The sequence below is a fragment of the Caloenas nicobarica genome, chromosome 3, assembly GCF_036013445.1.
Source record: "Caloenas nicobarica isolate bCalNic1 chromosome 3, bCalNic1.hap1, whole genome shotgun sequence".
Taxonomy (NCBI): domain Eukaryota; kingdom Metazoa; phylum Chordata; class Aves; order Columbiformes; family Columbidae; genus Caloenas; species Caloenas nicobarica.
This window is the reverse complement of record NC_088247.1, coordinates 47929896-47956281: the sequence shown is the minus strand read 5'-3', so window position 1 is coordinate 47956281 and position 26386 is coordinate 47929896. Positions and strand designations below refer to the sequence as shown.

At 47.1% G+C, this 26386-nt stretch overlaps 1 protein-coding gene across 1 annotated transcript; it reads left to right on the top strand.

The window, feature by feature from the left end:
* The first annotated feature begins 14805 nt into the window (after positions 1-14805).
* OSTM1 (osteoclastogenesis associated transmembrane protein 1) lies at positions 14806-25539 on the top strand. Its single transcript, XM_065631656.1, has 6 exons — positions 14806-15141; positions 18234-18348; positions 19866-19963; positions 21338-21502; positions 22310-22475; positions 22783-25539. The coding sequence occupies exons 1-6, from the start codon at positions 14806-14808 to the stop codon at positions 22836-22838; spliced, it is 936 nt and encodes a 311-aa protein (XP_065487728.1). The 3' UTR covers positions 22839-25539.
* Positions 25540-26386: the final 847 nt, after the last annotated feature.

Below are 26386 nucleotides of genomic sequence, written 5' to 3'. Positions count from 1 at the left end.
CTTCTCTTCTCTTCTCTTCTCTTCTCTTCTCTTCTCTTCTCTTCTCTTCTCTTCTCTTCTCTTCTCTTCTCCTCCTCCCTTCATCTTTCCTTTCCTTTCCTTTCCTTTCCTTTCCTTTCCTTTCCTTTCCTTTCCTTTCCTTTCCTTTCCTTTCCTTTCCTTTCCTTTCCTTTCCTTTCCTTTCCTTTCCTTTCCTCCTGTCCTCCACCTCTTACACAGACTGTTGCTGCTGCGGGATTTTTTTTTTCTCTCTCTAAAGATACAATAACTATTTTGATGTAAATGGCAAGCCTTGGGTGGGTCCCTGGGGTAGAGAGTTAATGATTCTTCTTACACCGGGCTGTTCTTTCACTTTTCCTGCGCACACCATGTTAATAAATTAATGCACCTTTCATTGCTCCTACACGCATCAAACCTCAGCTTTGTATTTTGCGGCCTGACCCTCGTTCCTACACTTTTGTGAGCAAGTTGCCCCCATGCTAAGGCTGGGGCACTTTTAAATGCAGCCCCATAGTCCTACCCAGGTTTGTAATCCGTCAAAAAGCCGTTGATTGCTGCAAGCGTTACTTTTCATTAAGAAAACTTAGAAGCAATTTGGAGGAACCCTTCTCAATGAATGCATTTACCCCCAAATGCTTTTTATTCTTCGCCTATACTTGATGAGTTTCTCTGGCACAAATCAGTTCTTACAGGCACAGAATGGGCAATCCCCTGATCCCCATCAATTGTCATCCAGAGTTTGGGCCACTTTGACCGCCAATAGTGGGGAAGTCAGAGCTAATCCTCAGAAGGAATCACGGGAAAAGAAAAGCAACAATAACCAAGTCAAGCGTAAAAAATGAAAGAGAAATCTCTATTATCACTCACTACATTTCCCAGCGATGTACTGAAAAAATCAGCTCGTTTGTCATTCGAGTCAGACACCCAGAGAAGAATATGGGGTCGTGGTGGGTTGGTAGACTCACACGACGTAAGGAACAATATTTTAGAGCAAAAGGCCTCTTCATTTGCCAAATCCTCCTCACATCCGCCATAACCATTAAATACAGACTGACTTTATTCTCTATGGGAAGAACAAGGGGAAAGGAGCCTTCAGCCACATAGCCAGACAAAAGTCCAAAGAGCTGGGGACGGGGGAGGCGAGGCGGGAGGAGAGCTGCCACCCTCCTCCTCCACACCGGTCCCGGGCCCTGGGTCGGGAGTCTGCGGGGAGACGAGGAGTCTCGGGCGCGGGGGGGGAGTAGTTGTTTGGGAAGCGAGGTGTCTGTCTGTCTGTCTGAGTGCGTGGGAGCAGGTGAGCTTGGAGGGAAGGTGGGGGATATGTGCATATGAGTGTGCTGGGGGCACGCAAAGAGGTGTGTGTGGGGTGCACGTGTGCAAGAAGGGGTGTGCAAGGGGCTTTGGGGGTCTGAGGAATTCGTGTGCCCAAGATGCCAACGCGCGTGTGTGCCCTTGTTCGCGAGTGTGCGAGAAACGGAGGGGACACGGATATCCACGCGTGAATATGTGAGTGTGGGTCGTGTGCGTGCGCGGGAGATGTATGCCCCGCGGCGGGCGAATGGAAAAGAACACCTGTGGAGAGAGAAAGGTGTGAACACGGGAGAAAGTGAGTGATGGCCGTGGGTGTAGCCGGGGCACTTGGTCCTGCGTGTCTGCCGGGCAGTGTGTGGCGGGGCTGACCGGGGAGCTGCTGGCGGCGAGAGAGACAGTGAGACTTTTGAGAGGCGGCAAACATTGCCACTTTCCACGCTGACACCTACAATTAGCCAAAAGAAGGCCGTGAATCCTTTACTCCCCGGCCAAGCGAGGGGCAAAGTTAGCGCTAATCGCCAGCTGCCAAGCCTCCCGCGGCTGATGCCTCTCGGGCAAGCAAAACAACTTTATAGCCACCAGCCCGGTGCTGCGCGTCCCGGATTTTGTGGGGACCTTCCCGAAAGCCCCACAAGTGTCCTTTCTCCCCGGAGGGCTGCCAGAAGTTGAGGGACTTTGCTCGGGTTAGGGTCTGTCTGTGCGGGCAGAGAGGGGGCAAGACAAGAGAACAAGGGGGAAGACAGTAGCCACGGTGGAAAGAGGGGGCGCTGGCCCCACTCGTGCTCCGTGGGGAAGGATGTGTCCGGGTGTCTGCAGGCAGCGAGAGGGAGAGGCGAATCCCAAGCCTGTCCCGCCTCGGCGCGGCCCCTCGGGCCCCCGCGGCCGGCCCGGGCGGCAGGTGCTCCGCTGCCCGCAGAGGTGCGGGCTCTGCTCCCAGACTTGCAGGCTGCGCGAAACGCTCTCCCTAGCTTTTAGCAACTCGTAGCTGCCCGCAGGCTCATGGGTGCGTGGGTGCCTTTAAAATAAAATTATTTATTATTTTTCGTTAGCACGAGACTTACTTTTTATTCTATCTACTTAAAAGCCGACGAATAAACCTTGGAGCAAAGATGAGATTTTTTATTTTTCCTTCTTGTCGTTTCCTCCCACCCCGCAGATTTCAGGGCAAGCCCGGCACTTGCTGCGGCTGTGTTTCCCCCAGATGCCCGGGCTGCTCGGGGCAGTCAGAGTCCCACAGGCTCGGTGCGGCGGCAGCGGCGCACACCGGGGCCCGGCCCGACCGACCGCCAGCCCCGGGGACCCGGCCCGACCGACCGCCAGCCCCGGGGACCCGGCCCGGCCCCGGTCGGCAATCCCTGCCGGGGAGCAGCACCCCGGTCGCGTTGTCCTGCTCTGGATTTACATAAAACTGCGGTCTCTTTGCATCATCCCTCATCTCGGAAGGGTGCTTGAAGAACTCGAGACACTCTGCAGTCCTAATTAGTGATTTTTGTCCTCTTGTTACGGGGCTCAGCATCTCATGCAAATGAACTCTTCATCGCCGGCACCATTACCCCTGCGCCAGAATTAACTGACTCTTATCTTTAATGATATGCCGCTGAACTTCTCGTAGCCCGGCTAGCTTTTTATCTTGATTACTCTAATCAATAAGAAATGATAGAGTAGAATTATAAACTCTATTGGCTTTTGAATGTTGCCGACAAGTCCTCTAGAAGCGCCCCCCTTTCATTGTTATTTATTAAAATGATCTTCAGCTAACAGCGGATGCAAATAGGGAAATGAGCCAGCGAGGGGGCCCGGCACGGAGGAATCCCCTCGGCTTTAGTGAGCTCGGCCGGGGGTGTGCACAGATGGGGGCAGTGGGACTTTGTAAACAAATGGCTCTTTTTTACGAGAAGCGCGAGTCAAAAAAAACCAAAAACAAAACAAAAAAAACCCAAAACCAAAAACTAAAAACCCACACCAAAACAAAACAAAAACCCAAAGAAAAAGAACACCACAAAACGAACAAAAAAACCCCACAACAAACCAAACCACACCAAAAAACAAACCACAACCTCCCCAAGCACTCTCCCTTCACAACAAATTAGGAGGTAACCTTCCCACTCCTCCCCGAGGCCTGGTGCCCCCGGGAGCTGCCCTGGGGCGTGGGGGTAAACACAGGAGGGAGAGGGGGTGCCTGCCCCGGGGGAAGATTCCAAAGGGCCCGATCCTGGACGGCCTCCCCATATCCCAAAGGAGCCAGGGACAGGCGTGCAGGATCCGGCCCGACCTCCCCTCGCGCCCGCAAGGCAAGCAAACGCCCGCTCCCCACCGCCGGTAATAGGGGATCAACATTAAACCAGCAGCAGCTCAGGTCGCCGTGGCGGAGACTTTTCCCCAGCCTCATCTATGCAGGGCTGGCCGGGAATGAGCCCCGCACGCCGCAGCCCCAGCTCCAGCCCCCTCGGTCCGCACGAAAAACCTCTTTTCTTATCTGTCAGCAGTAATGAGATATCCTTGCAGGGACAGAGAGATGCACGGCACCGGCACTTTGTCTCGGAGGGAAGAAATACGTGGCTATGCGCGCACACATACACGCACAAACAGAGAGCGCCAATTTTGCCGCTGCCTTTTTTTTTTCTTTTTAATCTTAAAGAGTGGAACTAGAAGGGCCGGGGGTCTGTCCGTCGGTCCCGCCCGCTCCCCGGCGGCCCGGGCGGCTCCTCTCCCGCGGTGGGCGCAGCCCCTGCGAAGGAATTCGGGCACATCCCGGGCTGGCAGCGCGGATCGTTCCCCCGCAGCCGTTCTTCTGGTCCGCCCCGCTCCTTTCCTTCCAGCGAGGAGTCAATTTGCTGTCAGTGCTCGAGATTTTAGCTAAATTGTTAGGTGGGTTTTAGATGCAAATTTTCAAAGCCGTTGAACAGAAAAGGATACGTTTAGTTATCTGCATGAAAAGTGAAACATTTCTTAAACGAATTTCTAGGGAAGAAACACTTTGGCTTAAATCAAAGTGGTCTGGGGGCCATAATTTCTTCTCTTTATGAGGGCGAATTTCACAGCATTTCCAAACAGCGGGGAAGTTATTTCAAATTCCTGGCTCTTTGCGATCTCCCGTCGGAGAACTCTCCATATTTATTTCCTTCCGGACTCTTCAAGCTTGTTCGTACCGTACTAACTCCTGCAACATTTTTTTTAACAGTTTGTTTACTTTAAATACTTTCGGTATGAACCTGTGCTTTTGGTTTAGGCAGATAATTAATCAGAGAAGAGAAACTGTCGTAAGATTCAAGACGAGTTGGACGGGAAAAATAAAATTAGAAATCCAGGAGGGACGAAATCGTTTTTCTACCCTTATATTTGGCGTACTTTTTTTTATATTCAGACGACACACAGACACATAAAATATGTAATTGGTGTATAATGGAGCAGTATACAAAGTAAGACTATCAAAGTAGTCGTAGGCATGAAAATTGAAGTTGTATGCCACAAAGGCAGACCCTTTCATGGGGGAAGGGCTGAATGTGGCAAAATCATGTAAAATCTCCGTTCTCAGTAACATCTCGTTATTAGGAATGATGACTAAACCTCCAGGATTATTCTGGACTGTAAGTTATCAAGAGCCCACTAATTTCACATTAAAACCCATTGACTGCAACAGCGTGATTGAAGGGTTTTTAACAATTAACATAATCAGAAAATGAGCGGAGATAATTTTTATTCAACTCATTACTTTTTAATCATGTATTTCTTTTAATTAATATCTGCTCCCTGAAAATAACAAAAAGCCGGGTCCCAGCGCGGCCCCGGGCAGGCGAGGCGACCCAGGCGGCGGCGGGGCGGGCCGGGCCGGGGGGCCGGGGGCGGCAGGGTCGGGAGCGGGGGGGGTGCCGGGGCGGGAGGCCGGCATCTCTTCTAAAGCCACCGCTGGGGCTGCAAGAGCGGCCGCTCCTCAAAAAAAAAAAAAAAAAAAAAAAAAGAAAAGAAAAAAGAAAAAAACCCCAAACACCACCACTCTCCCTCGAGAGCTGACTAGGGGGACACGGCTTGTGTCCGGCTCTCAGACCTCTGCCCCCCCCTAGCCTCACTGCCCAAGGGATGCAGGACAGCCTGGGCACATCTAGGGTCCCCCTGCACGGCACTCAGTGAGTAAGCCCTCCCCGGCCCCTGCCTGCGGCCCTGCCCTGCCCGGGAGGAAAGGGTGAGGTTTTTTTTGTGAGGGTGTGAGGCCGCCCCCAGCCCCGGGAAGGCTGCCCGTGCTGCCGCCGGTGCCAACAGGTTGCTGCTGCCTCTATTTTCTGGCTGCCGGTTGCTCGGCCCCGCTCCGCTCGGCTCCAGCCTCACCTGTGATTTGGGCGGTGCGCCTGGCTCCCGTCTGCCGGACGCTCGGAGCTCCCCATCAGTGTGCGTGCGGGTGCGGGGGCTGTACCCGTGTGTGTGTGCTGGGTTTCATCGGCTCTTCTGAGTCGTTTAAGCCTCCCCTGTGTAAGTTCAGGGCTTGTGGTGAGGAGGGGAATACCTGGCTTGGAAAAACAAACTAACAAGAGCCCCAAATCTGGTCTCCAGATTTCGACGCTCCGAGGGAAAAAAAAATCACGGCAGCTCTCCAGAAGTCTTTGGGGGAGGGAGCCCCAGGGGGGCTGCACCAGCATTGTCCAGAGGGCTGTGAGGGGAAGGGCACACCTGAAGTCTGTCCATCCATCTGTCCGTCCGTCTGGACACTTATCTACCATCACCACCCCCCGTCCCCCAGCTCGACGCCTCCTCAGGTAAGTCGGAGTCCTGTCGGAAATTGCCGGGATCACCCCATCCTTATGCTTTTCATCATTTGTGGACAAAGATACACAGGTTTTGAATAGCTGGAAGACGGTGGAACATCAACTCACATCAGACACACAGTCCAAGACACTCACGAACTCGTTACTTTGCTGCTGTAAAAGGCTTCCTCAAGCTGCTAAAGAATTTACAGGTTCGTGTTGAATGAGTAACTCCTCTCGTTCTAACACTTCTATTAATACAGTCTAGGAAGAGCAGGAAAATAAAATTGTATTATTTTCTAGACTCCCACAGCCTGACCTCTCCTTTGCCACTGAAAATTCCCTTCTCAATTAGGTTATCTGCTTGGAGTCCCTCACTCGTGGGAGGAGGCAGTGTGACTGTCTCCTTGAAGCTGGAATAGGGCTAAATCCTGTTAGTTTAAGATTTCAGGGGTGTACTGTGGCCAGGACCCAGGACGGCCAGGATGCCTGCCCTGGCTCTGCGAGTTGGCTTTTGCAGTTCCTCCCAGAAGAGAAACATCGAGTACAGAGGATTAGATCAGTTTTAAGACTGGGAATGGGTTGTGGGTTATTTTCCCTGTTGTTGTTAGGTTTTTGTGTGTGTGTGTGTTTTTGTTGTTTGTTTGTCTGTTTGTTTTTTTGAGGGGGATGGAACTGACATTTCTTTTAAAATGAAAAAACTCTAAATGGAAAAAGATTTGAAAAAGAAGCTATTAAAAATAAAACATCCGTAAATATCATTCCAGCAGTATAAGATGCATTCACTACACACGATATTTACCTCTGAGCGGTTTGGTTTGCGGGTTTGGTTTTGTTTTGTTTTTAATAAATTCCATGTGAACTCTTGGAAGAGGAGAAGTGATTTTCAGGTCACAGCAGTGGGCCAGGAATGAAACTCGGCAATGGATGCTGTGAGGTGTGATGGTGACGGTTTACAAAATTTCATCAAGTTTTCAACTGTGTGTAGCCTTTTGGAAGTGCCTGCTGGCTCCTGCTAGCATAAGGAAAGCCATCTGGTATTCAATATTATGTTTGTAGCCTCTTGACCAGAGCGTGCTCCCTTTCTTGCACGCATGCAACCTCCGCGAACTCCACTGAGCAGACTTGCAAATTCACACATGAGAAAGTTTGGCCCTTTGTAGAAACCACAATGGACCAACGCTGGTGACATACCCCAAACAGGAACAATGTTTGGCTCTTCCCGAGTCCCTCGCAGCTCCCAACAGCTCAGAGCCCCTGACCATTTTGGGGTGTGGTGGCTGCAGAGGCCGGGTGGGAAGCAGCCGTGGTGGATTTCAACTGCTGTGCCCCAGTCTGTCCCCTCCACTGCTGTCCCTGCTGACTCCTCACCAGCAGGCATGTTGCTGTTATAATAACCTAAAATTGTGCCAAAGAGTCTTTTTTTCTTTTTTTTTTTTTTTTCCCCCAGAATCAACATATGTGGGGAGTACTTCAGGTAAGACTGCAACTCTGTAGGATCATCGGTGCTTAAATTTTGATACCTTTACTGAAATAATTTGTCATGTTTATGTCATCTTCTGTTATGGCTCATCTTGCTGTGAACCTCTATCCAGAGAAATAAGGAAAAAAATTACTAGGGAACTATATTAGGAAATATATAATTTTCTACTACTAAGGGTAAAAGGAAGTACCTCTGGTATAACGCAAAGAGGAGATGTAAAGCAAAGAACTCACTGGGACAAATACATTTGAAGTGGAGACACCTGTTAAAATGTTCTCCCTTAGCTCAGGTGATTAGTTCACATCAGCTCCTGCACCATCACTTCAATCCCAGCCATGTGTGTGTGGGAGGGAAGGACTCCTGCTCCTGTGGGGTGCTGGGGGGTGTCCTCCACTCACCTGTCTGGGGAGTTGCAATACAAGGAGTGAAACCTGGTGGGTGCCCAAGCAGATGCAATGGCTGCTAAAGCCTGGCCATTCTCTTCCCTTACAAACCATGTTTTAGGCCTGTGCTTTGGGAACCTGCTGAAATTCCATGGAGATATATGAGTAGCAAGAAATAATCTGTGCAGAAGAGAAGAATAGGTTTGGGTTGCTTCTTTCTGAAGAGGAGACTGAGATGAAACCACATCAACACCAGGGTAACTAAAATCAGAGTGTGGCTCACTGAATATTTCTGAGCACAGACAGTCATCCACACTTCAGTGAGCTATAAAAAGAATGTACCTTTCATACCGTTTGTGTTGATCAAGAAGTTATTCGTGGTAATTTCACTATTATGCTGCTTCTAATGTCTCTGCTATGTTTTAAACATCATTATCTCCAAGAGTCTTTTTTTTCCCCCCCGCATGTTTTTTGTTCTTTCTCTATACGTTAGCTATTTCATCACTATCATCCTGTTTTACTGTCATGAAAAATATCCAGTCTAACAGCTCTTCTTTCGTTTCATAACAAATGGCACAATTAAGAGTTAATTAGATGCATATGAGTAAGGAAATGGCATGCCACCCAGGACCTTAAATGTGATATCATTCAATTGCTCAAGTGCAGCATCCTTAAAAATAAAAAATTCCCATGAACTTATTTCAAACTGGATTTTTTCAGACTGGCGTGGTTGCCTACTGACAATTAATTGTTTTCTACTCATTCTAAAAATATATTTTATTCCCCCAGCAAAAATTCTGACAGGTGCATGGAAATGACATTTCTCTGTGCAGTAGATTCATGGAGAGTACTATTTGTAAACATCTAAGGTTTAAGTAAAGATCATATGGAACTACCTATGGTTTCTCAAGCTATTACACTGCTATACACTTACAAAAAATAAAAGGCTTCATATAAATATGGGAGGTAGTTTTCCCTCTTCAGAAGTATGATGGTGCTAAATAGGGAAGAGGGTTAGCTGATGGATGTCCTGTCTCGGCACCTTCTCTATATCTGGAAACAGGAAAATTAATGTTGGCTTTCTGGCTCACCATCTCAGGTCACTTCAGTGCCTTTTGATACCTTAGCCCCAGGATCAGGACCGTGTCCAGGACTCCTCTACCCAGCTTGTTCCAACTGAGTATCCACCAGAGGCTACAACAACCACAGGCTTCAGGAGCGGGTGGCTATGGAAATATGCAGATGGGTCCTGGGCAGGTCTCCACGGACAGTGGTGGTTAAAAAAGTAATCTCTGAAAATTGAGGACGCCAGGTGGAGGTTCAGCCCCCCGCCAAGTGAATCAGCTGCCTGTAAGGAGGAGCTGGATGTACTAGGTGGCATCTAATACTGCTTAAAGCTTACTCTGACACAGAGGAGGTTCGTGAGTCTCCAAAATGAGAACATGGTGGTTTGGGTTAGTGTGAGCAAATCACCTGCTCACAATTTGCCATATAATTGACCAAGACAAACATATTGCAGATCCTGGTTGAGATGGCCAGTCAGGCACAGTAAATCTAGTTAACAGCTCTTTGAAAAACTTGGCTGCTACTAGTTCTTCCTAATTTCATTTGGTAATTCGGGGAATAAACCCCGAATTTGCAGACCATTTCTAAAAAAAGCATTCTGTATGAGGCACTGACACCCATTTTCTGTAAGTCTAAAATTCCTGAAGTTTTAGTTGGTGATAGCAGTTTCTTGTACTCACTCAGAGAATGATGTTCCCGAGTGTGTCTTCACATTTCAGGTATCTGACCTTCCTTGATTCTCAAAGAGCTGATGCAGCATTATTGCTCCCAAGTGCCTGAGGCTGAAGGACAGGATTTGGCATCTGATTTGCAAAGGCACTGATAAATTTTGGGGTACTTCTGAGTTAAATACTGAAATGGTCATAAATCAACTGCTTTTTTTTTTTTTTTTCCTGACTTGTTATTTGGCTCATTCTTTGTGGTTTAGTGCAGATGTGACTCTGCCTACTTGCCCTGAGTGAAAAGGCTTTCACATTCTTTGCTATGCACACAGAAAAACAATGCTCCAATGGGACAGTGCTAACAGGCACGGTGGCTCAAGCTGGTCAGAAAGAGACAAGACAAATGTTTGTAAACTGGTTTTAAACAAATCACACATAATCTTTGAAAATCAGAATTGGCTCAGACCACTATACAGTATTGCCAGGATGATTTTCACTTGCAACTAACAAAAAATGTGTCAACATGATGATAGTTTATTTAGCAGATTTATTTCCTCCCAAGTTCATTTTCTTGGGTGTGATGGGGATCTGTGCATGTCCTTAATTAATTACTTAAGTGCAACTGTCTTCTGGACCTCTTTCTGATGCTCTGAGGCATCTGGAAAACAGTCATTGAATTGGGTGATCCACTGTCAGGCTTCAATATCAGCCACGACCAGCACACAAATGAGTCAACATTGGCCCTGTAAATTAATAGGGACACGCAGGACTGTAATGTAGACGGAGAAGAAAGGCTTTCTACAGGCAGGGGATGGTTGTGCAAGGAAGACATAACATGCCACTCCTTTGGTCTTGTTGAGGGTTGCTATCTTTGCAATGAAATTAGTCAAGATCAAAAAAATATTTCAATTTCCACAACCCCCAAGACACCTCCTCGTGGGCAGCCCTCACACCTCCCAGCTCTTGCCAGCTTCTATTTCATATGCTGAGCAGTCTGTCTCCTGAGCAGCACTTTTGGCTCAGGAGGCAGAGCCCCTTCTCCCCTTTTCTCCTGCCCTCTGAGCTGCTGCCTGCCCAAGTCTCCCTTCCCGAGGCCATCCCACTCTCCAAACACCCAGCCTCCCCCTTGCCCCTGATTCCTTTCCTTCTTTATTCTTTACATTCAGGTTACCACCTAGTTATCTGGCACTGCCTTGACATTTATGGTCTGTCCCTCCTCTTCCAGCTCTTTGGTTAAAAGGCTTTATCCAAGCCATCACCCTTCAAAGAGAACATGAAAACTTGAAAAATGAGTTCTGTTCTCAGCTTGCAATGGCATAAATCAGGAGAAAGAGCACTGAAGGCAACAGGGAGACAAACAGAGGGGAGAACCAGGTTCACAGCCTCAAACTGCTCATTTTCCCTGGTTCATACTGCCATCTCCACAGATCCAGCAAGATAGCATAGGAAATCAATATTCATTTGCTGTGTTCTGTTTCTACACTGTTAAGGTAAGACTCTTCCTTCTGCTGAATGATACACACTTTTTCTTGTAGTCAGGCCAAGTATTGAAATACATGGATGTGTTTTCGAGAATAATTGGGACTATATAATCACAAGAGACTTCTGATACTCTTAGAATTATGTCTGAGGTTTGCTGGTCAAGGCCAAACCCTACTTACTTTAGTTTTGAGTTCAACCCCTTTGATGAAGCTGAGCAGAAAGGCAATGGCACCACTTGTATAAGAAAACTAACCAAGTTTGCTTGGCAGCCAGGTTGTCACTTAGAGTAAATACCAGTTTCTGCCTGGTAACAAAATTCATCTATTATCAGAGAAGAGGTCTATGCCTTCTTCAGATCCTGTTTCTGAACCACAGCTGCAAAAGTGACTTTCTAATTTTGCCTTGCAATGACATGTCTATGATTGATAAAAAGGAGAAGTACTGAATGAGCCGACATCTTCCATACAGGTCTGCAACAATGCATTTATTAATGCCAGAAATGTTTATATTCCAGTTATACCTCAGAGGTTTAATCTGAAACTTAAGCTCTCTTTTTTTTTACTTTTATTTTTTCCTTCTTTCTCTTTTTTCTTCTTCCTCCCTTTTCCTTTTTCTTTTTTTCTTTTTCCTTTTTTTCTTTTTTCTTTTTTTTCTTCATTCTTTTTTCTTCATTCTTTTTTCTTCTTTTTTCTTCTTTCTTTTATCTTTTCTCTATTCTCTTCTTTTTTTCTCTTTTATTTTTTCTTCTCCTCCACCTCCCCCCCTTTTCTTTTCTTCTCCTCCCCTTTTTCCTCTCTTTCCCCTCACCCCAAGAACAGTTTTCCACTTGCAGGAGGAGCGCATTGTCTCGCAGGAGAATATTTAACTCTCTCAAGACGTGGCAAAACGCATCCCCCTTGACCCGCGAAGTTGAAGACGCAGCTGTTCCCCCCGCGAACCGGTCCTGCCCGGTGCCCGTGCAGGCTCACGAGAGGGACAGCCCCGGAGAGGAAGGATGGCGAGCGTCCCTCTTTCCATCTCTGCCGGGGATGCAGACGCTGTCAGGGCGGTGTGGGACACGCCGAGGGCCCTTTCCAGCCCCCCGGCGCCCCTCGGTGGGGCGACGCACGGGAGTGCTGCTGCCCTCTCCTGGGGGATGCGGGCAGCCCGCCCGCGCTGCCCCTCCTGCCCGCCCGCAGCCCCCGCCTGCCTGCCCGCTGCCCCGGGTGGGCCGTGGGGGGCCAGCCCTCACCCTGTGCCGAGGAAACGAGGGTCTATGGCCGCCGGCTGGGTCGAGGGTCGCTTAGGGGTGGCAAGCGGCCCCTGTCTCCATCTCAGGGCTGCGGCTGCCGGCTTGGTGCAGGCAGTGGCACTGCTCCGAAATGTCTCAGCGTTTGGGCTGCACCCCTGCTAGTGAACTAAGCAAGGGGGATAGCCTTGCTGTGGCCTTTCAGTACTTAAAAGGGGCCTGTAAGAAAGATGGGGACAGACTATTTAGCAGGGCCTGTTGTGACAGGACAAGGGGTAATGGTTTTAAACTAAAGGAAGGGAGATTCAGGCTAGACGTAAGGAAGAAATTTTTTACAATGAGGCTGGTGAAACACTGGCACAGGTTGCTCAGAGAGGTGGTGGATGCCTCATCCCTGGAGACATTCAAGGCCAGGCTGGATGGGGCTCTGAGCAACCTGATCTAGTTGAAGATGTCCCTGCTCATGGCAGGGGGGTTGGACTGGATGACCTTTGAAGGACTCTTCCAACCCAAACTATTCTATGATTCTATGATCCTCTCCCCCTGGAGCCACCTGGCCGCATGCGTCTTGCTAAGCAGCTTCAGGTTTCCAAAAGTGGTGGCTTTGCTGGACGTGGTCCCCAAAACTGCAGGTGCTGTGTGTGGGGATATTGCCTGGCCTCAGCCAATGCCTCGGCAGGGCCTGCCTGGAGACCGGGCAGTGGGGCTCAGGGAAGGTCCGGCACCCAAACCAGGGCCCTCACCCTGATCAATTTGCAAGTACAAGCAATCTGTTGCATTTTTGCCCACACTGTCATTTTTCTGTGTTGCACCCATGACATAATTTTTGTTTATTTTCGTTCATCACTTTGAAAGGCATTGCTTTGGAGCTGAGGCGTTCAGCCCACCCAGTGAAGTCAACTGCTCTCTGATGGGTGCTCTTTGCCTGTCTGAATGGCATATCCATCATCACCTTTTCTGTCATGTTTTCACCTGACAGCACGTCCATCCTGGATGTTTCCATGCTGTGACATCTGACCAGGTGGGCCAGGTGACACTGAGCTGGTGGTGCTGGGTACGGTTGGACATGGGGAGCCAGTTCAAACAGCGCTGAACTCCTGGCAGCTGCCACAACCATCACACCACCGGCAGCCAGCGCTGCCTCCCGTCACTGGTGCCACGTGTGCGGTACTGAACCAGCCGCAAGAAATGGATGTGGCCGTTCCTGCCGGGCTCTGTTGTTCCCAAAGCACCCTGGAGGCGCAGGACACTGCTCTGCCTCTCTGATGTGCATCTGACCAAAGCACCAAGAAACCCACACTTGATCAAAAGCCCATTGAGGTGACTGGAAAGGGCTTGAGTGACATGGGACAGACAGGAGGTCAAGGTCCTGCCAGACAGAGGAGTTATGGAGAGCCCGGCACTACAGCCCCCAGCAAGGGGGTTACCTGTGCTGTACTCGCTCCTCCTGCTCTGGAAAGAGTTTTGCTTTGGTGGCTGTAGTTTTACCTGGAAGTGTCCACAGGAAAGTTTGGGGCCAGGTACCTACAAAGGTGTCCAGCTTGAGATAAAACATGGGAAACACTTTGTCTGCAGAAAGATAGGGCCACAAAGATGATTAAGGGAGTGGAGCATCTCCCTTATGAGGAAAGGCTGAGGGAGCTGGGGCTCTTTAGCTTGGAAAAGAGGAGACTGAGGGGTGACCTCATTAATGTTTATAAATATGTAAAGGGTGAGGGTCACGAGGATGGAGCCAGGCTCTTCTCGGTGACAACCAACAGTAAGACAAGGGGTAATGGGTTCAAGCTGGAACACAGGAGGTTCCACTTAAATGTGAGAAGAAACTTCTTCTCAGTGAGGGTGACGGAACACTGGAACAGGCTGCCCAGGGGGGTTGTGGAGTCTCCTTCTCTGGAGACATTCAAACCCGCCTGGACGCCTTTCTGTGTAACCTCATCTGGGTGTTCCTGCCCTGGCAGGCGGATTGGACTAGATGATCTTTCGAGGTCCCTTCCAATCCCTAACATTCTGTGATTCTGTGATTCTGTGAAGATGCAGTTTATTCCTCTCTCATCAACTCTGTTTTGGGGGTTTTTTCCCTAGTTGTTGCTGTATTTTCAGCACATTTCAAAGCCACTTCCCACGTGACAGACGCTGTTAAATCCCCTTTTCGGACGGAGACGGTTGAAATACACGGCACAGAAACCGCGCTGCCCATGGAGCACAACGCGCCTCGCGTCAGGTGCACCCTCGCGAGTGCCACCCCCGGGCCTGGGGACATCCCACAGCCGCGCCCCAGGGACAGCCGACCCCTCCCGCCCTTCTCCTCCCCGGCCCGCCCGCCCTCGGGGCCGCCCACCTTGGCCCCGCCCATTTCCCCGCCCCCTTCCCTGCCGCTGCCAATGAGCGGCGGCATCCCGCGGCGGAGGCGGGCTGTTTGCCGGCGCGGCACTTCCGGTTCCTCGGCGCGGCCGCCATGGCGCCGCTGCGGTGCCTGTTGCCGCTGCTGCCTGCCCTGGCGCTCGCTCTCGGCCCCGCCGCCGCCGCCGGGGAGACGCGCCGGCCCCTGGCGCTGGAGGCGCTGGGCGAGGCGGAGGGGCTGGCGGCGGAGCTGTGGGGCGCGGGGCTGCCCGGCGACCTGCCCGAGCTGGAGCCCGAGTGCCGCCGCCTCCTCGCCGCCTTCGCGGAGGGCAGCGCGGCGCTGACGGACTGCCTGGGCAGCCACGCCCGCCCGGTGCGGCTCTGCCAGGCCTGCCACCGCCACTACCGCCGCCTCCTCGGGCAGTACGGCGACATCGCCCGCGCCGTCGGGGTGCGTCCGCAGGGCCGGGGGCGGGCGGGCGAAGTGGGGTGCGAGGCTGCCCGGGGCCGGGGCTCTCCCCGCAGCGGTGGCGGGTTGGGGGGGCCTGGGCTGTTCCCTTAGGGCCGCCAGCCACGTAAGTTCTGTACCAGCGCCGGGCCCTGCGCCAGTGGTGCCGGTTCCTCGGGAAGGCAGGCGGGTCTCGCCCCCGGGCACCGCTGCTTCGCCCTCCCCTGCCCCGCGGCGTGACAGGGGGAGTCTGGCCCAGCTCTGTGCGTGTGTTGGTGAGACCCGTGACACTGGTGTGGTGCGCGGATCTCCTGGTCTGTTCCCACGCTGTCAGCCCCACCGTGGCGGGTAAGGCGTTTTAATGGGGGCTGGAGGTGTTTGGGAGGCAGCAATGGTGGCCTTCTGCTGCCCGGTGGTGTGGTCTGTGCTGGCCGCTCCTGGCATGGTTACGGGCAAGTAGCTCCACCAGCAGAAAAAAGCTTTGCTCCTCTGTGCAAGTGGAAAAACTCGAGTTGTTCTTGCTGATGAAGCAATGGCTAAAGCACTAATGAGGAATGCTGCCAGAGCTTAGTTGCCCAGTGCTTCGTGGAAAATTGATGGTCTCTGAAGCTGTGGCGAGTGATGCGCATCGTCTGTTGGGAGCCATGTCACAGTGTTCTTGGCTCCAAAGTTGGTAGGAGTGTGGCAGCAAACTAGAAGTCCTGAGTGCTGGCTGGAGTCTGTGGACCTCCCCCCTGGGAAATCTTGACCTAAGCTGGGTCTTCTCTTTACATCCTTCAGACTCTTGATCATATATGTTGGTTGGTTTGTATGTTTGTTTTAACCTTTCTTAGTGCTGGAGGTGGTTCATGACTAGTTTCACGTTTTCTTATCCATTATCTTTATCCATTTGTAAAAGTTAGTCCCTGGGATGATGCGAGGATGACAATAGTGGATCAGACCAAAGGACCTTTGTTATGCGATGGTGGCTGGAAGTGGGTGCCCTGGTAAGAGTACAAGCAGCCAGCAAATTTATAGCAATGTGTCCCCTGGATTGTGCTTCCAGTCTAGAGATTTCTGAAGCTGCATTTAGAATTGCCCTTGACAAGGAAAAATTGGTTGCTGTTTAAACCCGGGTAAACTTCTGATGCATCAGTATCCTGCTGCAAGCCATTTCACAGCAACCTGTTGTGTGAAGAACCGTCACTTTCTAGTTTTGATGTGTTGTCCCCCTGTTTCCCCTCACCACCCTCGTGCTTGTATTGGAAAAGCATATGGACTTTCATTTGATAATTGTCCTCTCCAGGGCACATATCTAGCCAGTGGTCTCTTGTTTTAATTTGCAAACCTGTAGTCTGTTTATTTGTTTCTCATACTGAATCTGTTCCGTACTAGTGACCAGATAATGTGAAAGTGAGAAATTGAGTATGTAATTCTCCTGGATGCTTTCAGGATGATGTTTTGGCTAGGATTAGGTTGCGAAACATGTCCTAGTACTTAGAATATGTATGAACTCATTGCAGCTGCTCTGCTTGAGTACTGGCAGCCTGGGAGGACTGGTCCACTATGTGGTCTGGAAGACACATCTGTATTAGAGAGTGTTTGGCTTTTCTTCTGTGCGTGGATTAACTAACCAAATAAATAAAGGAGGTGACCTCTTGCCACCTCAGTCCATGATCACAAGTGATCAGGTATCTGATGGTTATCTTTGCCATCCTACAATAGTTAACAATGCAACGTGAAAGCAGCAGCCAAGTTAAGTTTTGGACTTCTCTGAGGTGTATAATCCTCCTCACTAGGATAATTAAAGAATAAATTAGGCAAACATTTTCAAAGAATTGTATAGGTCTACTTGATTCAGTTTTGGATTTAAAGTGCTTTTTCCCCACTTATGAGTCCAGCTGGTGAGGAAGTTTCACAGCTAAAGGCCTTCATGAAGCAACCAGAGAATTTCCTGCATAAGCAACTTCCTTGCATATCTGATTGTAATTTAGTAGATACAAAAGCGGGTGAATGTAGGAGTTAGCAGATGTGGCAACATTCGACTTCTGCAGTTGCGTCTCCAAGGGAAGCTTCTTATTTAAAAAGTAAATGTGTTTTAACAAAGAGGGGCAGAAACTGGGCCTCTCATAAAGCTTTGTAAGCAACATGTTTCTTGTTAAAGAGGTTTTCTTTTATGTCCCATGTCACATCAAAAAGGCTTTTGGTAGCTTTAGCAATTTTGAGGGGTGCTGGAGTCAATTTAGCAGCCAGAAACCAGGAGTTAGAGCGTAAAAGTCGGATGACTGAAGGTTGTGGAGAAAATGAAGCTTTGAAGGAGAAAAACATGGTTCTGAGTTCTGATAGGGATGCTTCCTGTTAGTTCTGAAACTGCTTTTATAATTGCTCTACATTTTTTTTTTTTTAATGAGCTTGGTCCAGAGAATAAGTAGCTGGAAGAATTGTGTGGGTCCCGGCTTTGGGGATGGGTTGCGCTGGGTGGCCGAGGCAGATGAGCTTGCAACCTGCCTCGGGGGGGCCAGAGCCTGGCCATAGGCTTGGGGGAGCAGGTGCTGCTTCACAGAGGGCTGTGCTTCTAGTATCGCTGCACTGGGAGGAAGTTTGCTGCTGATACAGTACATCGGTACAGTGGTTTTGGAGGTTGCTTTCTGTTGTTTGAGCTTGTTTTGCTTTGAGACCAGTCTGTTGGTTCAGCTTCTTCAAATATCCCTTCAGCCCAATGAGAACGACCCCATCCTTCTGTCTGGCTGCACGTGCCTTGAGCTGGCTCCTGGAGCAGCAGCCCAGAAATGGATGAGTATCAGCTACCTGCCAGATGAGGCCCTGTCTCTCTGCTTCCTTTTCTTCTTTTTTTTGCAGTCACATATTTTTGACTGGCTTCCATGCAGTCCTAGTAGGTCTTCAAAGACCATGTGCTGTGTTGCTCATACTGTGAAATGGGGGATCAAAAGATTTTTATTGTTCCGTCAGTTCTGCTCTGCCTATTCTAGAAATATCAATGTAATGCATTGTGGTTGTTTAGCTGTGTGTGCCTAAAATACATTTCAAAATTTTCCCTTTGTATTTTTAACATTTAATTGCTTTTGTTTGTTGTTGTTGTTTCCTTTTCCTTCTAGAATTCTTCTGAGAGCCACAACTGTGCCAAAAGCATCTTGACCTCAGACAGGCTGCAGCTAGTTGTGACCCTTTCAGAGTTTTTTAATGAAACCTGGGAGGCAGCCAACTGTGCAAGTATGTGATTTGTTCTGTGTTATGCTACTGTTATGACTTAGCCCCCAAAATTTGCACAGGTCAGAATTGTACATATTTGTTTGAATACAGTCAGTAAATAACATGACGATCCTAAACTAGAGCCACTGCAATGAAGGGTACCAGAGCTTTTTACTCTGTACGGTATACTGCCAAAATCTGAGGGCACGAGTCTATTGAAAAACTTAGTTGTCACATAAATATTTACTTTTAGGCTATTCTTTCAAAAGGTAGTCTTGCTAGTTTTCTTTGTGCTTTACAGATCTTGCTGGAGACTTTCCTTAGCTTCATTGTGGTTTCTTCTGTTTTTCTCAGTCTTCCTGTTTTTTTTAAAAACTTACCTAAGAAACTTTTCCTTGTTTGTTAATAAAGTCAGTAACTCTGGGATGCTTACACATTGAACAGTATCTGCCTCCACAGCTGGGCTTTTGATTTCATTTTATGGATGGAGGCTGTCCAAGTCTACCCCTGTACCTCACTGTCCCCACGCTGTTGGTGCTGTGCCACACTTACAGCTAAACTGAGGCTTTTTGCCATTCCCCTGGTGTAGGAAGTGGGACCCTGCACTAGAGGTGCACTAGAAAACGGGGAATAGCACTGTGGAGTTGAGTGTTAAAGTTGCTGGGTTGGCTGCAGAATCCCTCGAAAGCCCAGAAGAGTTTGTTTTTGTTTGTGAGCCTGGGCTGTGCGAAGACTGGAGAGAGAGCACAGGAGGAGCTCTGTGGTCTGTGCTGTCCTGCTGTGCTGAGCTTGTGACGTATGTGCTGCCTGCCCGATGCCCAGCTGCATAATGCTTGCCCTCAGCACTGATGGCACTTCCTTCTTTTGGGAGAATTTTCTAGGATGTTGGCTTGCTCTCACAGTGCTGTTGCTGAACATCTAAATTTCCAAACCACTGTTTGTTTGGTTTTTTTCGAGTCTGTCTGGTTAGAGCACCTGAAGTGGGGTGGGATGGGTGGAAGCAGTAACATGATAGGGTTGAGCCTGTGGTGAGGGGGGAAGGCCCCAGAGCTAACCTCAAAGCTGGTGAAATGGTCAGCTCTTTTCTTAAACAAGAATAACCTACACTCTGATTCTGCTGTTGCGTTCATGGTCTAGCTGTTTCCTGGATGCTGTTTCGTCTCCGCTGCTTCTGTGTTCACATAATGGCTGTTACTGTTGCTGGGCAAAGCCAAACTTGCAGGGTAGAAAATAAAAGTAATGTCTTGTTTTATCTTAAAGTCCAAAGATAATTCAGACCCCCTCTTCAGAAAGCTCTTGATGATAGTCTTCGTCTTTCACTTAATCAAGGCCAATTAATTCTGAAATATGTTTTCGATGAAGAGTTAGGTCAGCGGGTCTGAGACATAACTGGCAGGCAGATAAGGGAACCACAGTGTTGAGCAGACCCATCTTTTACAGTCGAGAGCTCTTTTTGCAAGAGTGGAGTGTCTGGGGCTTGTCAGCTGTGGAAATGTTAGAAGTTAGAATATCCTGATGTTTTTCTTTTTCTTTGACAGATTGTTTAAAGAACAGCAGTGAGGGATTGTCGAATTCTACTGTAGAATTCCTGGATTTATTCAATAAATCTCTGACATGTTTTGAACATAACCTTCAGGTATTTGTGCTGTGTATTTGAGAGAAGCACTAAATCCTCTAATTGCTAGCAAAATCTTATTTGTGCTGAATAAACTGCTGGTGAGTTTGTGAATTTTAGGAAGATAAAGCAATGATCTGTAAAATGCAGATGTTTACAGATTGAAGGCTAAAATTAATTCTAATTGATATTTACCTTGACTTAATTTTGTACGTAACTGCAATGCTACTTCACATACGAATTTCTGAATTCACAATAGTTGGTAATTATATAGTAAGAAACATCATGTCTGCATGCTGCAAGTCTCTTTTTCTACCTCCTTGGAGAACTGTTGTCTTCTGACATAATAATTCAATCTTCAAATAGCCTTTTGATAATATAGACTAGTTCAGAAAGACCAGTACCTTAAATCATTGTAACAATTCTTTTGGCTAATAAAGTTATGGGTAGATAAAGTTTGTCCATATTGCAAAGGCAATATAATTCACTTTGTGAAATAAATGTGGTAATTGTCCCCAAAGAAAACGCCCTAAATAGCCTAAGAAACAGCGCGTATTCCATTTCAATGGAAACGGGCCACGTTCCGGGATCATTCAGTGGCAAAAATAGGAAATGATAGGTATGAGACAATCTCTGAGGAAGCCGTCTGCTTGCTTTATTATTAATGATGTCTGGGAAATGTGCCTTTATAGGCCTTGGCCAGGAGCAGTGTGGACTGGCCTATTGATCAGCTCAAGTGTCGGCACTAGAACTTAACCCAGTGGTCAGTGGGTAGCTGATATAAGCATTACTGGGTTGGAATATCTTTAGAGATTGTACTATTGTTTTCAGGTGTGTTGTGTTTCATTCAGGATGGTGAAGGCCACAGATGAAAATAATTACGTACTATGGCAGAGTCTATCCCTGTCAGTACACCTCAGCAGCAACAACAGTTATTTATTAGGTATGGGCAAATGAGAAACAAAACACAGTATTAAGGAACCTTCTGGGAATTGGTACTTTAAAAATACATGGTAAAAAAGAAGAAAAAAAAACCCAGCAAACCCTAGCAAAAACAACCCCTCTCCCCCCCAAAAAACCCACCAAAACAAAGAAAACCCACAAACCCAGAAAACAACCAAACCCAACAACAAACAAACCCAAAAAACAACTGCTAGTTCAAGGAGCAGTTTGAGATGCATAATCTGCAGGAAGTGGATCCTGTCCCTAATGAATTAGAGTTGTTCCCTTTTCCTCCTGCATGCTCTTGTGTTTTGTCTGTCTGGGCCTCTACTCAATCCAGGATGCTAGAAATCTGGATTCGGTTTCAAGCTTGTCTCTAGTTTTTAAGTTGTGTTTTTTTTTTTTTCTTTATAATGTGTTAAAATCTGTATTAATGCTGTTTTATAACCCTAGGGACAAACCATCTATCTGTCACTAAATAACTACACAGAAGTGTGTAAAAACTGCAATAAAACCTACACAATGTTGAATGACCTGTATAACCACTTGCAAAGGATGAACAGGCAAGGTGGTGAGTCTGGGCATTCCACGCACTTGTGCATCGACGTGGAAGATGCAGTAAGTATTTATTAATACTTGGCGGGGAGAGCTTGTCATGGAAGTCTTTATTAATCTGAACTATTTGCGCTTGTCTTGCTAGGGATTGCCTTTTCCCTTTTGATGTGGGACAGCGGGAGCAGCAGCGCCTTTGGCAGGCTGATGTCCCGTGGGGGGAAGGCAGCTTGGTGGGGCTGTCTGGCTGGGTCCTGTCCTCAGGCAGTGCAGCAGGAGTGTGACCCAAGTTCCTGATCACCCAAGCATGTTCTGGTTTAAGTAGCTGCACTTTAATTTCTTGTTGCTGCGAAGGGGGTGGATTTAAGAAAAAAACCACAAACCTCTTAATCTTCTGGCTTTTAATGTGAAGCTTTACTGCTATTGTTCTAGCCAGTGTAATAATTGATTCCTTATTACAGCAGCTGTTTCTAGGGTCCTCAGCATTGGCAACATATGTTTGGGAAGAGCTTTGTTACATTGTGGGGTTTTAAGTGTCTGGGCAAAAGGAGCGCTGTCAAAAGTGTGGGATTAGCCCTGTCCCCGCAGGCTGGCAGTGAGTTCTCTGGGAAACAGACATGTGGCTGTGTGTGCAGTGTATTTGAGTGCAGTCTGGTTTTGAAACTTGTGAAAGTTTTAATGTGAAATCTTGGCTCCGTTCAAATTGTCTGTTTCTACGTTTCCAGGGATTTGCTTGCTTTTGGGGAGAGATCTGTGAAGTGTTGTTTTCTGAGGTTGTATTTGAACACTTGAATGTCTTGAGGCCTAAGTGTTTGCCATACTGCACAGCAAAACAGTGCGTGTTTTCACAGCTTGCTTCTGTTTTCCTTTTAGATGAACATCACTCGGAAGCTTTGGAGCAGGACTTTCAACTGCTCTGTTCCCTGCAGTGATACGGTCCCTGTGATTGCGGTTTCATCCTTTATTCTCTTCCTACCTGTTGTTTTCTATCTCAGTAGCTTCCTTCACTCGAAGCAGAAGAAACGGATACTCATTTTGCGTAAGTGGTGGTGCTGGTGTTTCGCTGTTGGAATCGGGTGGTGCCAGGGACTCACTTGGCTTTGGTGGGAGCGGGGGCCCAGCCAGCTCTGCCTGCAGCTGTGCTGACGGTGCTAATAGCGACTATTAGTCTGCTGCTGTCCCCCGAAGAAGGGTGGTAAAGAGCTTCAGCCTTATCTTTTCATTAAAGTTTCTGGACGTGAACAGAAAGCTGTTTGCAAGTCTGTGTCGGATAAATAGAGGGAGCGGAGAGACTAGTTTTGTGGAATTCTTTGTGTTTAATTTTCATATAATTTTTCCCTTTCTAGCCAAGCGCATCCAGTCAAATGCCAGTCTTGTGAACATCCAAGAAAAATACAGCTGAGCTGCAAAACAAAACCTGAGAACTGCTGCTGGTATACAGTGGGTACAATTGTGTTGGAATGAGGCCGGCACAAAAGAGGAGTTAATTACGGTTTAGTGTAATGATACAGAGCAACACAAGTTAAACAAAATGCTGTCTGACTTCTAAGTGAGGATATTAACAAACATGACAAGGCAGGGCTGGGTGACACTGTATGGACTCTGGTTTCGAAAAATATGTGCTTTTTTCAGTCTCGGGCTGAAGCCGGTGTTTTTTGTGTTTCTCAGCTTTTGTACTTCTCGTCAATAGAATAGCTACACTTTCTTTGCATGGTATTTTTCCATATTTATTGTATTTGTTTCACAGAAACCTGAAAGTCTGAATCTTTTTGAGGAGATTTTTCATAGACAGACAAAACCTGAAATAGTATTTGATGTTCCTGCTTGAAACATTATGTCTAATTCCACATAATACTCAGTCTTGCCAGACTTGGGATGGACAGGAAACCTTTAATAAAGAAAAAGTTCTCATCTTTCCTATACCACTCTAAAGTCATGCTGCTGGTATCTGTTAAAAAAAAAAAAAAAGGGCATGAAATATGCAGAGAAAGCGGTAATATATAATGTCCAAAGCCAGCAACCAAAGCAACAGAACTGCCAGTGCTAGGCTTGGATAGTAATCATTGATGACTCCAGTATTCAGTTATCTCTGAAAGAGGTGGCGTATTTAGTCATTTGCACACTTTAACCACTAAAATAATTGCTTTTCTAACGTTATGTTTTCAGAGGCTTATTTTAGATGTCTCCTTGGGTAACTGAATGCTTCACTGTTTGTTTATGGTGTTATTTCCTTTTTAATTATAAAGGTGTTTTGTTTTGTTGGTTGTTTTTTTAGAGGATAAGTAGGGTAAAGTCAAGTCACTGGAGATGCTGAATTACCTGGTCTAGAGCTTGCTGTGGCTTAATACAGAGGTGTTTACAGGAACTTTGTAGGGGAAAAGTTACCTTTTCTAGATAATAAGTATTTTAGCAGTAAATGAACCAGAGGGTTCTCTAACTCAAAAACTGTCCTGAAGGACAATGAAGATACTGCGTTGGGAATTGATGACTTTCAAGAAACAGTTTAAAAAAAAAATTAGGCCTGTGAAATAGATGAATGTGAACAAATTCAAGCTTACAGGATTCCAAAGCTGACAGAGAAATTAGTGCAATAACTGCGGGTATGGGTAATGCTAATGACGGGCTGCGAGCACGATTCACCAGCTGCAGCAATAGCGATGGTTCAGTTTGGTTATGATAGTCCTGATATGGGAGAGTGGTGGGGCTGAAACGATTTATAGCTGTAGTTGGGGTTAATGAATGCCGGAGTCTTTGCACCCATTTTTAAATGTGTTCTCTAACTTTGAGATGAAAATGAATGGCCATTACAGCTAAAAAATTAAAATTATTTTGGGATCTGTGTGTCTGATATCTGTCAAAAACCCCTGTGAAATAGTGTTATGTATTTGCCTTGCTTTGGAGCCTAGAATGTTGAATATTTCCTTTGCACTAAGGCTCAAATAAATGTATAACGATGTAACAAAACAGTCCTAAAGCTCTTCAAGTTATTGATTTTCTTGTTTTATTTGGGGTGGGCTTTTTTTTTTTTTTAGTTAAGACACACTGGTTTTAAAGACAAGTTGACAGTACGTTTAATATTCAGTAAAATACTGTGTTAGTGATTGGTCTCACCCATGTGATTGCCTTGTATTTTATCGGTAAGAAGTATTTATCTCCCTCTGTTAAACATGTGAATTACTAGGTCAACAGTCAGATTGTTCTAGGTAGTTTACAACAACAACATAAAGCTGTGTTTCTCTTGCTTATTTCTTAAAGTTACCTTCTTGTGGCTGGGAGAGGCATGCTGCCTTTTTTAAAAAAATATATTTTTTATATCTATTATTCTTAAACTTCAACTTTCTGGGACTTATTCAGCTGCCTGCTCTAATAGCATTACATTGATTTGGGACATCATATGATTGAGAGCTGTTCAAAGCAATCTTTCATTCGTGCAGATAAAGCCAGTTTGTATGCGCAGCATTTCAGAATGACAGCTTTTATACTGTAAGCAGTGGCTTTTTGAGCACATTCATGTTAAGTAGGTCTGAAAGTCATTACTTTTGGATATGGTGGTTAAGCACTTTAAGAAAAAAAAAAAAATCAGCTTTTCTTATTTTCCCGACTGCTAAGCCAAACGGAAATACTCATGTGACTTTTGTTGGTTTTTATTTTAAAGCAGCGGTAAAGTTTACGCTTGAGATTTTTACTATTACTTCTACTGTTTTGTCCTTTTTTTTTTCTTTTCCCCCAAACTTTGTACAACTAACTTTCTTTACACAGTATTATATTTTTGGTAGGATATTTCGTATATAAATTGATTGAATTCTCTGTATACTCTATTTCCTAGAGAAATGTACAAGCACACAGATTGTACTGAAGGAGAACTAGAATTCTTTTTGCTGCTAATCTATCTTCTTGGTTTACTTTTTGCTTTTTTGGTATTATATTTACTAAATGGGATGAACTTTGAAATGCTATTTGTTTGTATCTTTTTGTGCAAATAAAGTTTTCTTACTGTGGGGTAGCACTTTGATTCATGTTTATACTTACTAGGAAACCTCTAAACACAGAAAGTCAGCTCTAATAAAGATTGCCAATAAACAGCAAACAGTGTGGTTACTTAATTGCTTCATTTATAGTAGTTTTTTACTCCTGCTGTTCTGGGTTTGTGTTCAGAAGCACCTGCTTATTATTCCTCATTATGCTATTTGCAGGTAAACAGCATCAGAAAGATTTTTTCGAAGCTGCACTGAATTACAGAACAAATGAAGGGCAACTGCTGAGAGCGGGTGGAGTTTGAGCACAGTCAGAGCCTGCTGAAGCGTGGGGAAAGGCTCCACTTAGTTGTGACGAGAGTTGCTTGGATGGGTGCAGTGAGTAAGGCTGGTGGGGACAACTTGCTGTCTTTCTGGGGAGGATTTTTGCTGCCACTCCAGCCAGCACGGTGTTGGATTGCTTTTGAGCTGGAAGATTTCTTTAAAAATGACAGTGCAGTGCTTCACCATGGAGGGAGACAGCTGTCTCGCCTCGTGGTAGGAGCCTGGTGGACTAGAGGTGGGATGTGAAGATCTCGAAGGCAAGTTCAAATCTTGGTGCATCAGTTGTGAGGGACTTCCAGGAAGGCTGGGAAAGCTGTGATGCCAGTGCGTGGGGTGCAGCTTCAGCTGGAAAAGTGGGAAAGGTTCTGGTTGCCTGTGTGCTTGGGAGAGGGACCTGGAAGGGATTAAATAGAGGAGAAGGGCAACCGGGAAGAGCAGGGAATTTACCCAGTGCGTGGAGCAGAAGCTGAGAGAGTAATTGAGGGTGGAAATGGGGGTCTGGAAGCGCACTTGGAACAAAGCGTTTCGGAGAGAGAGGCTGCAAAAGTTCACGGATGAAAGACCCTGAGAAAAGAGGGTACAAGTGGGGCCTTGGTTGCAGCTGAACTGAGAAGGGGAGGCTCTGGCTCCTTGGTGGAGATGAGATTGGGGG